The 18,087-nt window shown below is 43.4% G+C and overlaps 1 protein-coding gene across 1 annotated transcript in view; it reads left to right on the top strand.

Moving 5' to 3' along the window:
• The first annotated feature begins 3,003 nt into the window (after positions 1-3,003).
• LOC121834991 (large neutral amino acids transporter small subunit 2-like) overlaps positions 3,004-18,087 on the top strand; it is a 66,388-nt gene continuing 51,304 nt past the window's right edge. Inside the window, exon 1 of the mRNA XM_042288811.1 lies at positions 3,004-3,516. Coding sequence (XP_042144745.1) covers positions 3,081-3,516 — 436 coding nt within the window. The 5' untranslated portion in view covers positions 3,004-3,080. The remainder of the gene's footprint in view (positions 3,517-18,087) is intronic.

Here is an 18,087-nt window from a genome sequence, read left to right as displayed (position 1 = left end):
GCGCTCTTTTTTCGCACAGTTTTTATATCGGTCAGAACAAATGCAAAAATTTATTAATTAATATCTCGATAACCACTATTTTTTTGCAAATTCTTTAAATTTGTCTTTCCTGTAATAGTATTTGCCATCAATACTTCAATTTGCAACATGGCCCCTAAAATGAATAAATAAAAAGTAAATTAACATATCTTAGTTAATTAGTCAACTTAGCATGCCGATTATTCCCTAATCGAGCATTATAAATACATAGTGAAGACAGCACTTGCCTAACTCTCACCCCTTCTTTCTATATCTGTTGGAATTAAAATTAAACACCTTGTATGAGCATCTGCAAGTTGCCAGGTGCAGGATGAACCTTATCCTTTTGTTGATCGACAACCTTCTCCACCTGGTCTTGCTACCATGTACAGAGAGGTGTTGCAAACATTGGTAGCATTGCAGCTCGCTCCTCACCTTTCCCTCGAGGATAACCAACGTCTTATCAACATTGGTGGGACGTTGCGGATGTTCATGGATGTCGGTGATGTCTCGCGGACATACGGGTATGGGATCAGATTACAGAATGCTTGCGGCAGGCTGTAATTTACGAAACGTATATGGGACGTCGCTCCAAGGGACTTTTTTTGGATGTTGTGGGCGTCGGGCAGATGCCTGATGGGCAGCGCTGATGAGTGTTGGTAGCTTCCGCACGGTCCCATTCAAATTCAATAACAGCCAATGGACGTTCATAGGACGTGGCTGATGTTTGAAACATGGTGTGTCGTATAGGTCCTTTTTCCATGCTTTCCGATATTTCCTTCATGCACTGCGTGTTCTCCGCTTTGCGGGTGATAACACAGCCATTCCATCAGTTGTGACTCTCGCCGTTCAGTCTCATGCTTCGTACAAATTTCCAGTGTTGCATAGGGTGCTCCGTGTAATTATTAAGAGAATGGGAGTTTTCCCCTTGTCTGTGCTTTGATAAATGTATATTTTTTGTATATGAAATAAATTATGTTTTTCCGAGTGGGCAGTTCGGTGGACGTGTTGCTCTTACTATTTTTCAATATGCTGAGAAAAATATTGGGACATGTCTAAGGAAGTGAGCGCTCTTGCATTCAGACACTTTGTTGTTGTTTCCTTTAGCATCTCTACGGGAGATAGTGCACATACAGAGACGTGTCTTCCTCGCACAGACAAGTCCCTCGTATCTCAGTGATGGAAGTGCTACGCCATCTACGCCATCTACGCCAAGTTGCGCCTTGAACGAAGGTGTGCTACATGTTACGCCAAAGTGCCATTTTTGCTCAAGATTGCGCCACACCCGCGCCAAAATAGACAAATCATAAAAACAATATATTGCTTTATTTTAATCTGTACAGCAGTAGGAGGAAAGAAAAATGGTAAAATATGCATTTCAGAAAGTCTCAGAAAGACGAAACTTGCGCTTCGCGTTGGCTCGTAGCAGCGGCTGCGCTTTAAGTTAAGGTAAAATGAAGAACTGAGATCGCTCGTCAACCGCGCTGGTTATTTGATGCGCTGGCGGATGGATCGCCGACTTCGTCTAAATTTCCAGAAGGTGTCGGCGATGTGATGAGCTGAAAGTTTCGAGAAACCTTTGCCAAATTGTAGGATGGCGGCTACTGTGATGAGACAGAACTGAACTCGTGTCCTCCTGGTGAGGTCACTCGATTATCATGTCTGCCGCATGCCTCCGTGTCGTCTCTCAACAGCGCGGGTGTCGAGCTTCACCGCTTTGCACCGGAGTGCTAGGTGCAGCGACTGAGACAAGTGAGCGCCTGGGTTAGCGCGATAGGCTCGCTAATTATGCTCAGTACAATTCCAGGTCTACTTTTTTATATGTTTTGTTTTGTCCTGGTTGTAGATTGTTCTTCACTTTTCAAAATATGCACCGAAAAAAGAATAATCGGGTCTATCTTTGAATAACTGGTAGTCAAGGCTCTTCCCGTGCAGCGGTCGATCGAAATAACAGCGAACTTCGACTTCATTTTTGGTTCCAACGCCGCTAGAGAACAGTGTCACTTGCACAAGTGTAGGTTTTCATAATATTTGGGGGTGGCTGTTTTGGCAGTGCATACTATTAAAGTCTGGAGTTTGGTAGGTTCATAAAACTTGGGGGACGTATAGACGAGCTGGTTTTTGCAGGCATTTTACGGGACTTATATATACAGGCTAAATAAACTACCGGCTGTAAAAGGGCGGGAAGAGGGAAGCTTTATCCAAACTGAAGTGTTGTTCTATGATTTATTTTTCATCGATTTTTAGCACCCATTGTAAATGGAACCTTCTCTGAGCCACCAAGAATGGTGTGAAGAAGGAGAATCATCCCGTCGTCTGCTTGAAATAGTTGCTTCCAAACATTCCTCGGCTTATGCTAAATTACATTGGGCAGTATACAGGTCATACGCGTTGTGTTATTTTTGTTGAAGAATAAATATACGAAGGAACTCATAGAGTGTGCGCCTTAGAAAACGAAACTGAAACTAGAGTCGCACATTATGTTGATTTTCTGCAACGCGTGCTGTCTGTTTATTCGACTTTGAACACCGAAGTTAAACAAACGACAGTCGGACTTCTCGTACAGAAAAATGCACGAGAGCAGGAAAAAACTAGATAAGGCAGACCCCACAGATACAAAGGCACCGAAAATGCGCCGACACGGCAGCTCCGCCGACCAATGTTGGCGCCGTCCCGTCTCACGCCCACCCGACCCCAACGAACCCGAGCTAACTCCGACCGACCCGACACAGCAACCAAACGGAGCAGACGAACGCATCGACGTCTACTCACATCCGGTTCCTGTTTGCTATCAGCGGCGCGCAAGAGCGCATGCGTGGCCACCGCACGCACGCACACCGCACGCCCGCACGCCGCGCGTCGAACCGCCGTCGCCGCCGTAGCCGCCGTCACCGCCGCGCCGCTCCTGTCGCCGCAGGCCTCTTCCTCAGACGCCCAACATCCCAGCACGTTGACAACGCCGATCGCGCCGACACCACCGACACTTCTAGCGTGCACCTCGCGGACGCCACGTTTTCCGCGCGTGTAAACCCGTGTTGGTATCCAGAGCTAACAGCGCGACCATGTCGGAGCACGACGAACCCGGCCAAGTGAAACTGAAGAAAGAAATCGGACTGTTCAGCGGCGTCATGATCGTCGTGGGTACGATCATCGGCTCGGGCATATTCGTATCGCCGAAGGGAGTCTTCGAGCACGCCGGCTCCGTCGGCGCTTCGCTTGTCATCTGGGTGCTGTGCGGACTCTTTTCGATGATCGGAGCCGTGTGCTACGCCGAACTCGGCACGTCCATCCCCAGGTCCGGCGGGGACTACGCGTACGTGCTCGAGGCGTTCGGACCGCTCACTGCTTTCCTGCGGCTATGGGTCACCGTACTCGTGGTACAGCCGGCCACGCTTGCCGTGCTGAGTCTCACTTTCGCCACGTACATGGTCAAGCCGCTCTATCCAGACTGCGAGCCGCCGGACTTGGCACTCAGACTCATGGCTATCGTCTGTCTCTGTGAGTACTTGGTTCAGTTTTTAATTCATTCGGGTTAAAGGGGGACGACACTTGTTCCATGGTCCTTGAATGCATCCTAGTCGCTCCGTGAGTGCTAATTCTTTTTCGAAGGAAGCGCGCGTCGATGATGGTTGGTGGCGATTGGTCGTGATGGGTCACTGAAAAAATGTGATTCGCCGTGATTGGTCACGGAATCACTAAAAAGGTGGTTCTTCGTGATTGGTCGTGGTTGATCATTGAAAAGGCGTCTATCCTCGCCGAAGTTCGAACTGCCCCCGAAAATATCTGCAGCTCAAATTCTATTTTCTATATATATTTTTTTTTAATGTGTGGAAACTGCCGGTCGAAAATTGGGTGTTCAGACGACACACTCTTTTTCTGTTGGTCACGTGCGGCGACAACAAAGAACCCAAAACATTTTTTTGCTGCCATTTTTGGGTGTTCTTAGGCCAGCTGAGGCACATAATGATAATTGAAAATGGGGAAATGCATGAAACATTTTTTTTATGACAACTAAAACACACAAAAAACGCGTGCATTGAGAGAAATTCAACACTTAGTCGCTTGGAGTTACTCCCCGCGACTCCCATTCACTCTAGCGTCGCAATCCCCCACGATGGTTGTCTGGTTTCGGTTCGTCTAAATAACGTAAACAAAAAACAAAAACAAAAAAAAAACCGAGGAGGTTTTGGGGAGGGATTTATAAGGGACGCATCTCGCATCCGGGAATTTTTCTGAGTCATTATATCACTGCTACGAGAAACCGCGAAAATCAATTAGGAACCGCGAAACTGGGTCAAAATCGATTGGGTTTATTCCTTTGTGTTTATTTCACGTACTATTGGCCCATATCTGTTTGGTGTCGTTATCTATGCTTCTCCAAACACGGGGTTAAGTTTAATAAACAATAATCCTATGTTTCTGCCAGCATTGGACGAGAATAATGATAATGTGTTTGAATAGGCGTATAGCCGTATGTGTTCAGGGTAAGTTGGTACTTGGACTGGTAACTGGTTATCTTATTGTTACGTCACGGGGCCTAAACTAATATTAGGACACACATTTAGAAAATGTAATCCTCGAATCACAACCCCCCCCCCCCCCCCCCCCTTCCCCCCTTCCCTCCCTCCCTGTTTGCAGTACTTTTGATTTGTTTTTATCGGAAGGCATAAAAGTAGTTTCTCTGGTAACATCTTGCAAAAGGTCGCGAACGGGAAGGGAAACGAGTGGAGAATATTTAGGGTCCTTCGTTTTCGGGTTTTATATTTTTTTAAAAACCGGGATTAAAATCGGCCCTTTGACGCAAAAGAATACTCGTAAAACGAAATCGTTTCTTTTTTTTTTTTATTTGGTTAAAAAAATTTGGGTTCTTCAGGTTACATATAGAATGATACAGGTGTAATTAACAATTTGATCGGTTTGAATACAGGTATTATTTTTAAAATTGTTTACACCATTTAGCATTGAAACATGAAAAGAGCTAGCTCATACGGGCATTAAATTTTTTTTTAAATCCTTGTTGCTTATATAACAGGCTGCATGCGCAGCATCTCTGCCTCCATCCTATACCTGTCCAGTCTTCGAGAGAACGTTCTCTCAGCACAACCTACTTACATTTGAAATGAGAAATTTCTCACTCTTCTTTTTCTCTTTTTGCGCTGGTTGAAACGGACAAAGGATACTTCACAATGGACATAAAGGCAACATTTGAGGGCTTGGTTTATGTCGTATGCAATTGCAGTGAATCCAAAGGAATCGAGAAATGCTCCTGAGGTCTGAAGTCAGCGCACATGTGTTCCTATCAACTCTTTGTTCCCTACATTTTCGAATTCGGGAGAAAACCGGGAACATGTCCGGGGTGTAAATATGGGGAAATATTGGTTTTACCCAAAAACGAAGGGGCTAGATAGGTATATTCGCCTAATTACTTTATTTAGATGTGTCTGCATATTTCCGCTCTGGTAATGATATCAATAAATAAGAAACTGAAAATCACAAATTCAGCGTTATTCGTACCGGGAGTTCAGGTTAGAAGAGGAGGTGTGGCAACCGCTCGCGAAATTAGGCGCTAAATAAGACGAAGCAGGCCAAAATATAACAAAGTCATAAGGGACCGTGTTCCTATTTACGGCTAAACAAAACCCCTACGGAATTTTAAAAAAAGAGCTTAATTTTACCATTTTTGTTAGTATTTTCTTCGTTTTCTGACCGGGGAGAAACAAGCAGACAAAATGCTGAAGAGAAAAGGTGGTTTCCTCCACTCCTCTCCAGCACTCCGTCTGCTTCCTCCTCCCTGCCGTCCTTTCCCTCGAAACCTTTTCGTAGGTGGCGCTGCTACCCAGGGTACCGAGTATGCTCGTATTATGCACTTGATAGGCATGAATCGTCGGGTAGAAAATCCCCTTCTGGCCCAGCATCATATTGCTTCAATTTATCGAACCAAATGTATCTGCCACGCTTTGCTTTTTTTTTTTTTTTTTTTTTTTGAACCTTATGTAAGCGCTTGCATCTGAGCGCACCGGATACAAAAAGCTCATGTGAAGTTGACGCACACAAAACACCTGGTCTGTACTAGACTTTGTCTTTTTCTTTTTTCACCACGTATCCTGTTCGTAAGAACCCTACCCTATCTTTTTCGTTAATATTGTTCGCTTTTTCATATTGTTTCGGCAGTACGCTTGTACTTAGGAAAAGAAAAAGTGTCGACGTATGCACATTAAAATATTTGTCGAATGGTTGTGTTACACTACCCCCCGTTTCATAAGTTGGACTTTGGGTAGGTAGTGCTCAAATGAACATTTTCACTTTCATAAAATGGTGAATGAGTTTCCCGAAATACTCAGTGCCTTTATTAATCGTTGAAATTACACTTAGGATTGTATTAGATACTGTAGATCTACTCTTGCCTCCATTGTATGAGCGTACCATGTTTTGTTTTAGAGCGGAGCTCTTAGGCGCCCGTTTCCGGCTTGAACGGCGTCGCCGTCGGCGTAACCGCGCGGGGCGGGAGGAGGGAGAGGAGGAGGAGGGGTATACCCTCCCCTCAGTACTTTTACCTCCTCCTCCTCAAGAGCTGCGCTCGAATTCGGTGTTACAGGGAGTTGTTACAGGGAGCTGTCTTTTTGCACGTCTCTGCCTGTGTCTGTCCTTCAAACGTTCAGCTGGCATTTTAACAAACGGATACCAGCTCTTCTTTACACGCGCCGCCCTATATTGAAGAAAAGAAATACAAATATATGTGATTTGTCCAATCAACACGTAAGAACTTACATAAATGAATAAGGCGTTTATATACGCTTTTATCTGGCCTTATATATATATAAGAAGTCCAATGAACATATAACTTACAGAAACGAATAAGACGCACAAAATATTTCGCATGATTTCTTACGTTCTCATCTGTTCATTAAAATTTTCACGTTTCTTTTTTTTTGTTCTTATTTATTTAGAGTGGTCGATGACAACCTCTTTGGCTCTCCAAATAGGAGGAGAAACGAAGAAAGAAAGAAAATCGAAACAAGATTATCTCGGCGATAGAGAGTCCGCTTTGTTAATCAGGCCCGCCGTTAAAGTAGCGGACCCGCGAGAGAAATACTAGTGACACCCGATTTTTCGACGACGTGCACGAGTAAACTTGGCGTGGGTGAAGGCTGAAACTCGGCCAGAACACGACGTTGGTTTCTGCCGCAGTCGAAGCTATATGAGCTGAGGGGAGCAGGAAAGGCTCAGGGACTCGTGGCGTTGGGCTGCGTCCGAATTATCAAGTGAAAGGATGCGAAAGCTTCGGAACATCAATTTTCTCGAATAAAACAATAGAAAAATAAAATCAAGACGCATTTTTCTTTTTCTTAATGGGCCGGCGTAACTTACACGGATATTCGTTAAACCTAGAAATAGCAATGTGGGCGTCAAAAAACTTTATTTCAACTATAAAAAAAAGTTGTCAGCAAGAAGTGCGATACCTTTTTTTTTTCCTTCTCATTTGCTGATAACTAACTTTACGGCATTAGCTCCGATTAACTCCGATTTTCCGACGAAAATTTAACTCATTGAAAAAACCCTCCAAAGTCAGCAACAAAAAAAAGAAGTAAAGTTAGGGGAAAAAGTAAATGAATAAATAAAATAAAAGTAATTGTGTTGCGCGTGTCAGCATCAGTGGGCGGCTGGTGTTTCCGCTGTGTATGAGAAGTTTTGCCAGCGCAGTACGGAACCCTCTACAGTCTTGTCTCGTTAAACATTTTTTGGAGGCGAACTGGGTAAATGCATTTTAGTGTCGTTATTATGGACAACTCGCATTATTGACGCTCTTTTGGACCGAACGGAGGTGTCCACACATGAACGGCAGATCGCTATTGATAGCAAGTTGTAGGTAACTTCGCAAACGTAAAGAAGAAAAAATTAAAATAGATTTGTTTTTTTAATTTATTTGTTCGATACAAATCGTTCAGACGGCTGCTTGACTCACATCTGTTAAAACAAAAATTCGACTATACTTTAAAAAAAAAAGGGTTTGAAAAAAAAATATATATATATTGGGGTTTTTAATTGGGCATAGGTCAATCAAAGCCTGGTACAATGTACGCCTACGGAGTGTCACGTGGTTAGCACGATCCAAAACCATCGTTGGGTTTCCTGTTTTTGCTCTCGGAATTGAACCGCTCGCATCAAAATATGTGCTCGTGCGATGAAATGGTCGGCTCATCCGGGCGGCACAGACCCAGACGGTGAAAATTCTGTAAACCCGTCGCCACTCTAAACGCACAAAAAAAAAAAAAAAAGGCCGATGTCGCGTTTACGTTAACTGTCACGCTCACGCGTTGTGCCTGAATGAGAGGTTGGCGGAATTCCCACGCGGGCAGCGAGTCGTCTATACTTCTCGAGCAAGAGTTGCGGTGACGTCTGGACGATGTCGAGCTCCGATTGCCTTTGATCGAAAGGATAGTGGGTCGATGCTATGTGCCTCGAGGTCTACCCGCTATTGTTTTCCAGTCAACCAATTAGAGCTCGTTCTGAAATTGTCGCAAACCCCGTGCAAAAAGCAAACGAACCTGCGCTATGCTTATCTGAAAAAGTCTGTGCGTCTACTTTCACGCACAACTCTCGGAGAACCAATCAGCGCAACTTACGGAGGCAGCTCAGCGAATGACAATGCAGAAACATCTGTTTAGACCAAGAAATGCAGTCTGAGTTGTGACATTAAGTAATGCAAGCGTGGCGTTTTGCATTGCTTAATGTCACAACTCAGACTGCGTTTTGTGGTCTAAACATATGTTTCGGCATCGTCATTTGCTGAGCTGCCTCTGTAAGCTGCGCTGATTGGCTCTCCGAGTGTTGTGCGGGAAAGTAGACGCACAGACATTTTTTAGAGTGGTGGATGTGGAAAAGTATAGCGCCATTGCCTTCCGACCTGCTAGCCAGACAAATAAATACCAACATACAGACGACAACACCTCTCTAGGTGATTGGCTCATTGCTGTTGGTTGCCATGGCAATCGCCATTGTGGACCCTTCCAAAGTTTCGAAGTTTCAAAAGGCTCGTCTAGACCATGCGGTCGTGCCAAGATCCCTATGGAGCATCATCGTATACTGAAAGCGTTCTTCGGCCAATATGAGCGTCTTTGGCACTGTGCATGCAATGAACTTATCACTTATGCTTATTTCCCCAGATCTGTTACAGTTATGTTGCTCTTCTTGCGTGTTTCAAGACAGTAAAATTATTTTTCAATGCCCCCAAGCACTGACGTTGCGTGTGATGGCGGTTCGAAGATGTACGGCATTACACGCGGCGTCGATGCTTGAGGGCATTCAATAAAAAAAAGAAAATTACTGTCTTGAAACGCGCAAGGAGAGCAACATAAAATTAAGAGATCTGGGCAGATAAGCATGAGTGATAAGTTCATTGCATGCACAGTGCCAAAGACGCTGATATTGGCCGAGGAACGCTCTCAGTACGACGATGCTCCATAGCGATCTTGGTGCGACTGGTTTTAACGAACCGTTCGCAGCTTCGAAAGGGTCCAAAATGGCGATCACCATGGCAACCAACAGCGATGAGCCAATCACCTTGAGTGGTTTTGTCGTCTGTATGTTGGTATTTGTTTGTGTCCGGCTAGCAAGTGGGAAGGCAACGGCGCTAGTTTCACAGATCCAGTGACTTTAGTAATCCGCTAGAGACCGAGCGAAACGAACGCACTTCATTTTTTTTCCCCCATGTTTTCTTACTCTGTTTGCGCGCGAAATCGGGCCTGAACAATCGAACCCAGGACGGATTTATACGCTTGCTTGGAACGTTCGGAATTTTCTTGGAGGATTTGGAGCGATTCAGAAGCGCTCCAAAACCGCTCCAGATACCACCGAGGGAACTAACTGTAGTTCCTCGTCGCCACGGATATCTGGCCTCGAAATCCCTCTTGCGGGTATTTTAACTATACATTGAGAGAGGCCCGTGTTCACCAGCAAACCGCGCATCAGAAATCCCGACTCCGTCGGACGTTTACCGAAGGCGACCACAAGGCGACGCGCAAAAGAGCCGTTGGTGCATGCCAAGTCTCGATTGAGACGGCGCGACAGCGGAGCGTGTGCCTTCGGCCGTCCCCCGCATCGTTTAGTGTCGACCGTATTTTCATGCAGCGATCGAGGCTCCGACTTATCATCTGAACTTGACGCGTCCTTCCCATTTCCGCTCTAGTCTCTTCTTAGGATGGACCGCGGCGGAGGCTACGAGCCAGCCGAAGCCGATCCAAGGAAGCCTGCGACTGTCACGTGACCATCGGTCGGCAGAGAGAGAGAAAGGCAGGGCGCGTCTTTTGAACGCGCGGCATGCATGAGACGCGGAAGCGTTGTCGAAGCATAGTCGAAGGTAGGAGTAAATAAATACCGTTGAGAATAATACAGGAAACTCCGGGCTAAAATGGGAGACGGAATTAGAAAGCGATCCTGGCGGTGTGGAGTGGACAACTCGCCACTTTCCCCGGAAATGAATCAAGTGGGTCTGACTCACTAGAGAAATTGATAGTCTATGAAATATTCCCATTTTTTGATGGAGCATAGGCAGCATAAGTTCGTGATATTGGACCTCTTGGTATTTTGATGTCAAAATGCAGTGTGTTGTATACACCGACACGCGGGCTTGACGTCACGGAGCTGCGGCGGCGCTGCGATCGCGCCGGAGCCGGGGGGTGTGGGCAAAAGCGCGCACGTTTCGCATGGGCGTCATAGCATTTCAGCATGCCGCGAAGCTGTGTTGCCGTTAATTGAACCGAAATGTACAAGAAAAGCAGCAGAGTGAGTTTCCCCAAGTTCCCGGTAGACTCTGAAAGGCATAGAAGGTGGATCGAAAAGTATGGTCGCCTCGATCCGTGGATCGAAAAGTATGGTCGCCTCGCGCGAACGACCGTTTGTGCGGCAAACACTTTCTTGAAGGCAAGTGCGGCTTCCATTTCAATCTCCGTCCCGAGGCTTGCTTATGTGCAGGGAAACCGTTGTCTGATCGAGATCACCCGGATTTTGTTCCCATAGTGTTCGCGCACAAAGCACCGGCCAAGCGCTCGTCGGAGGCTCGTTACGCCCGTGCTACCCAGCAGAAGGGGAACAGCGACAGAACGGCAGTGTTGTAGGCGTTACCCAAAAAAGTAACGAATTACGTTACTCGTTACTTGCAAATAAAAGGTACGTGTTAGTGCGCTACGTTACCTAAAAATAAAAAGAACGCGTTACCGCTACCGATAAAAAGTAACGCACGTTACTTCTGATTCTGCGTTACTTTTTTTAAATTATGATTTAACACATTTTACGGTTTTGACGATACAGGTCATATATCAAGCAGAAGCTGAACATAAATATTATCTCTTTTTATGGTTTCACCTAAATACTTGGGAGACAAAAAGCAAAGGAAACATGGCTTGACGCCTAAAACACGGAAACAATTGAAGTGTCATTTCTTTAAGGCTTGGGAAGTAGTAACGACTAACGTAACTACGTTACCCGTTACTGTGTCAAAAACGTAACGAGTAGGTTACTACGTTACTGAAAAAAGTAACGCGTTCCTGGTAATGCCGTTACTTGTAACCTGTTACCGCCAAGACTGCAGAACGGACAAACCTTTACTGGTTGTAAAGCCTTGTGGTCACGAGGGTATGAAAAATATCATACCTTGACTTGAAGACGCTCTGTGTATTTAATCAATTAATGAATACACACACTTCCGCAGACCCACAGTCTGCTGATCCCGCCGGCAGTGCGGAAACCGACTCGAAGTAATCGTAGGCCTCGAGAGACTTGTAGGCCTGCACCGTGTCGGCCGTGAACTGACTTGGCGAAAACTAAATAAACGACGACCTGAGCCGTCGACTTCCGTGGCAGCAACTTTACGTCGGAAGTCCAGCACTGTTTACGGCGTACGGATCCTCGTAGGCAACGCCGTCCACGCACAGTTTGTTTCGATACCGCTACCGTTCAGGCTCGGGCAACGAGCTCAAATAGTCGGGCATAGCATACGACATACGTTATGAAGAAATACGACGCACAAATAAAGATACAAGCGTCCCTACAACGTCAACAACGAGCGCACGCTATAGAGCGCAATGGCGAAAACACGGAGAGGCGGGATGCTTTTGCCCACATAGCTACCGCGCATGCGCGGCCTTCCGGCCGTGTTGGTAAACAGAGCCGCTCCGCGTGTCGGTCTATAGACCAGTCAGGATTTGTATAGCGATTTTTTTACAATCTAAATAATTATAACCCTTTTCTGAGCTTGTTGATTTATTTGTTTTATTCCTACCGAAACATGTCTTATTAGATGCCCTTGGCTCCAAGTGACCATAATTGGCATTAGGCATCAATTTTTTATGAGACCGACTTGAAATGACTCCAAGTGACAAGAAGGGATTATTATTGATAATTATGTGATTTTTTTTTGTGTGCTCTTCTTATGAACGGCTTCAAGTAGCTTTTGTTGGCTATTAACACATTCTTTGACCAGATTGACCTTAAATGGCTGCCGATAGCTATTGATGAGATAATTGAGAATTACCTATTTCGCTGTTGTTGAATGCACATGGTTTCAACTGGCTATTATTGGCTATCAGCTTCCACTTTTATATATATTTGATAGATATGGCTACAAATATTAATGAGTAATGAAAACTGAGCTATTTCTGTTTACAAACTGGAATGACTTCAGGCGGCTATTGTTGGCGATTAGAATATATTTCTGCCCAGATCGGCTCAATGGCTACTAATGGCTGTTAGTCAGCCATTAGTAGCAATTATCTGCTGTCTGAGTGTTTATGAATGAGAATGGCTTCAAGTGGCTATTATTGGCTATAAGCACCTATTTTCGAATAGATTGGCTGCAAATGGCTACAAACCGCTATTAGTAGATAACTATTGCTTGAGCTATTTTTATATTTACGAAATGGAATGGCTTCAAGTGGATAATGTTGGCTACTTGTAATTATTTTTGACCAGATTGAATTGAAATGGCTTCTGATGAATATTGATGAGATCATTAAACAATTACGTACTATTTCAGTACTTAAAAATGAGTTTGGCTTCAAGCGGCTTTTATTGGCTTATGCATCAAATTTTAGATAAATTTGATTGAAATGGATACAAATGGCTATTAGTGTCTAGTGTTCATATTTATGGGTGTTTTAGTGTTTACTAACTGGAATGACTTTAAGGGGCTATTGTTGGCTATTAGCATATATTTCTGACCAGATTGGCTTCAAATGGCTAGTAATGGCTATTTGTAAGTATAAATGACAATTATGGGCTATTTCAGTGTTTATGGATGAAAATGGCCACAAGTGGCTATTACTGACTATAAACATTTATTTTTATTGCAATGGCTTAATTTGGCTACAAATGGCTATTAATGACTACTGTTGATAGCTATGAGTGATTTTTGTGTTCACCCACTGGACTGGCTTTAAGTGGCTATTGTTTTCTTTTATCATCTATTTCTGACCAGATTGGCTTCAAATGGCTAACAATGGCTATTAGTGAGTATGATTGACAGTTATGTGCTATTTCAGTATTTTTGGATGAAACTGGCTACAAGTGGCTATTACTGGCTATAAGCATTTAGATTGGCTTAAAATTGCTACAAATGGCTAGTAGTAACTAGTGTTGATATTTATCAGCAGGTTTTATGTTTACTAACTGGAATGGCTTTTAGTGGCTATTGTTGGCTATTAGCAGCCATTTCTGGCCAGATTTGCCTCAAATGGCTTGCAATGGCTATGAGTGAGTATAATTGACAGTTATGGGCTATTTCAGTGTTTTTGAATGAAACTGGCTGCAAGTGGCTATAACTGGCTATAAGCATTTAGATTGGCTTAAAATTGCTACACATGGCTTGTAGTGACTAGTGTTGATATTTATAAGCAGGTTTCGTGTTTACTAACTGGAATGGGTTTTATTGGCTATTGTTGGCTATTAACATCTATTTCTGGCCAGATTTGCCTCAAATGGCTTGCAATGGCTATTAGTAAGTATAATTGACAATTCTGTGGTATTTCACTCTTTATGGACGAAACTGGCTTCAAGTGGCTATTATTGACTATAAGCATTCATTCTTTATCGAATTGGCTTGAAATAGCTACAAATGGCTATTAGTGGCCAGTCTTAATAGTTATGAGCAAGTTTACTGTTTACTAACCGGACTTGCTTTTAGCAGCTGTTGTTGTCTTTTATCATTCATTTTTAACCAGATTGGCTTCAATGGGCTAGCAATGGCTATAGCAAGTATAATTGTGGATATTCATGAATAGCCATTCATAGCCATTCAATGGATATTTATCAATAGCCATGCATAGCCATTCAATAGATATTCACGAATAGCCATTCATAGCCATTTGAAGCCATTCTGGTAAAAAATAGATGGTAATAGCCAAAACTAGCCACATGAAGCCATTTCAGTTTGTAGACAAAGAAATAGCTGCTAATTATAAATACTCGTCACTTTAAGCCATTTGTAGCCAATTCAAGCCACCGAGGTCAGGAACAGATGATTATAGCCAATAATAGCCAATCCAAGCAACCAAGTCAAGAAAGTTATTATATGCCAATATAATGTCAAGAATGCTATATGCCAATATTATTGGCATATAGCCAATAATATCCAGTTGAAGTCATTTAAATCTATACACACTCCAATTGCATAAATTGTAAATAATAGTTGCTGATAGCCATGTATAACCATTTCAAGTTAATCTAGTAAAATAGATACTAATAGCCAATAATAGCCATTTGAAGTCATTTTCCATCATAATCACCGAAATAGCATGAATTTTCAACTATATTCATGAATAGCCATTTGTAGCCATTTGAAGCCAGTCTGGTAAAAAATAGATGGTAATAGCCAAAACTAGCCGCATGAAGCCATTTCAGTTCGTAGACAAAGAAATAGATCCTAATTATAAATACTAGTCACTTTAAGCCATTTGTAGCCAATGGACTGCTTCCAAAACCGACGCGCCCCATCGCGGCGAAATACCACGCAGTGCACTCTGGGAACTAGTTGGCCACTCAGTTTCGGTTTCGACTGAGCAGCTTCACCTCATGCTATCACGCCGCGACCGAACGCGCTGCTTGCGTTTTTGATTATCTGACTTTTCACGAACGTACAATACACGATTATTCTCGAGCGATACAAAACGAAGACCGGGGCACTTTCCTTGGTTCCCGAAACACCGGATATTGTGCGTGCGTGAACGTAGTAAGACGTGGCTTAGTCACCTCACCCTACGAGTGCATGTTTGCGCTCAATTTCAATAATCCCGTCTAGTACCACTGAACTAGAACTGAAATGTGTTCATCTGGAGCCTTATACGTATTTTGATTGCCAAACGTCCGTTTCTTGTTACTTCATTGGGCGAAAAGAAAGCCGCATCCTCACAGGGTATCAAAGTTGAGCCCAGCGTTTACGCATGAACTTTCAAGGAAACGCAATAAATTCGACCTCACTACTGCACAAAAGTTACTATGATGTCTTCCTCGTGTCATCATATATCTCCCACTCGAATTAATTTTATGCTGGTAGAATATTAACTTCTCGCAAACGCTGAGATCGGCTAGCTACGACGGAGGCCCTAACAAGCGTCCCCTACTCCTCGCTAAGCCTTTTTGGACGAGCTTTTACTGACGCCTAAGATCTGCGCCTGAACGGTGTGTCTGAAATTATCTCGGCATACTTAGGCAGGAAGAAAACAAACACATAACAAATATTATGGCCATTAGCAACCGTCAAACGCGCTTTGAATTCGTTCGAGCACTTGTTTGAAGAATGTCGCACCGTGCGCCGGACGGGCATGAACCCCTATGCGGTGCGCGCATGGGGTTTCATGCCCGTCCGGCGCACTTTCGGGGAACGGTGCGACATTCTTCACACAAGTGCTCCACTTTTGCTTTCTCAAAACAGTCTGTATGTGCGAATTTGCCTATATGATTGCAGGATAACTTTGTGCGTACGCGATGTTGAATATTAGTGGAATGCAAGCGGGATGGGACTTCACTTCGTGCAGTGCTGCGGGTCAGTACAGATAAGAGATAAGAAGTGTGTCAAAATTGAGCTTTTCAATGGCGCCTCCGAGTTTTACCTCGCATACTCAGGCATATTAAGAAATACAGTACTTGCAAAAAGTAATATTTCATCTATGGACGCACGAAACAAACAAACTTTCTGGCCAACAACACAAATATATAAAGGCGCGAGCTCGATGTATGCGTACTTACTGGTGTCTACAGCTTGTTGATTCGTACACAAGCAAGATCCCCCAGCTTCGCAGCGTCGAGATTCCCGGAACTGGCTCGTCCACATACCTCGATTGGAACGCTAACAGGAAGCCTCAAGTACAAAAATACAACAAGCATGTGTTAAGACAAGCTATACGTCTCAGGCTTGTGCTAAAGCTCCGAGGCCTGGCCATTTAGGTTAGTTTAGAGACCACACATGACGCTCTCGGGACCAGAAAACCATCTCTTGTCGACGTGTCGATCGAAACCGAAACCATGCCACCCTCCTCCCTGGCCAACTAGTTCCCAGAGTGCACCGCGCGCCGTGTTGCATGCAGGGCTTTATGGAAGTAGTCTATTCAAGCCGCCCAGGTTAGGAACAGATGATTATAGCCAATAAGAGCCAGTCAAAGCCAACCAAGTCAATAATAGATGTCTATAGCCAATAATATCCAGTTGAAGTCATTCGAATCTATATAGACTCCAATTACATAAATTGTAAATAATAGTTGCTGATAGCCATGTATAGCCATTTTAAGCCAATATAACAAAAATACATGCTAATAGCCAATAATAGCCATTTGAAGTCATTTTCAGTCATAATCACTGAAATAGCATAGAATTGTCAACTATATCCACGAATAGCCATTCATAGCCATTTGAAGCCAGTCTTGTAAAAAATATATGGTAATAGCCAAAACTAGCCACATGAAGCCGTTTCAGTTTGTAGACAAAAAAATAGCTGCTAATTATAAATGCTAGTAACTTTAAGCCATTTGTAGCCAATTCAAGCCATCCAAGTCAGAAACAGATGATTATAGCCAATAATAGCCAATCCAAGCCAACCAAGTCAATAATAGATGCCTATAGCCAATACTATCCAGTTGAAGTCATTGAAATCTATACACACTCCAACTGCATAAATTGCCAATAATAGTCACTGATAGATATGTATAGCAATTTCAAGCCGATTTGGCCAAGAACTGCCCATAGCCAATAATAGTAGACACACGAATCCATTCATATTCAAAACATCATGAATACTATGTCACTAAATGTCACTAATGGTCATTCTGAAGCAATTTAAGGTGATACTGTTAAGATGATATGCAATTGCTAACAATAGCCACTTGAAGCCATTTTCATTCATAAGTATAGAATACAGAATATTGCGACCAATAAGCACTAATAGCCATTTTTTGGCAATTCGATCTAATCAGGTCAATAACAGATGCCTATAGCCAATAATAGCCATTGGAAGCCAACTCAGCCTGCATAAAATCAAATAAGTCGAAATAGTGACTGATCATCATTGATAGTCACTAGAAGTCATTTGGACCCCGAATCCGCCATATAATTTATGAACATGATAATATAGCCAATAATAGCCATATGAAGCCAAATCAGTCTACACACAATCAGGTAAGTCGAAATAGTGACTAATAGCCATTGAAAGTCTCCAGAAGTCATTTGGATCCCGAATCTGCCATACAAATAAAAAAAAAGATTGTATAGCCAATAGTAGCCATTGGAAGCCAACTAGGCTGCATAAAATCAAAGAAGTCAAATTAGTGACTGATAGTGATTAACAGTCACTAGAAGTTATTTGAACCACGAATCTGCCATATAAATAAAAAATAATATTGTATAGCCAATAATAGCCATTGGAAGCCAACTCAGCCCGCACACAAATAACTCAAAATTGTGACCAATAGTCATTAATAGTCAGTATAAGTAATTTGAACTCCGAATCTGCCATATAATTTATAATATAATCATATAGTCAATAATAGCCATATGAAGCCAACTCAGTTTTCACACAATCAAATAACT

The sequence above is a fragment of the Ixodes scapularis genome, unplaced genomic scaffold (genome assembly GCF_016920785.2).
Source record: "Ixodes scapularis isolate PalLabHiFi unplaced genomic scaffold, ASM1692078v2 PGA_scaffold11__112_contigs__length_91849675, whole genome shotgun sequence".
NCBI classification, from domain to species: Eukaryota; Metazoa; Arthropoda; class Arachnida; order Ixodida; family Ixodidae; genus Ixodes; species Ixodes scapularis.
The sequence above is the reverse complement of the archived record's forward strand: the minus strand, read 5'-3'. Positions and strand labels throughout refer to the sequence as shown.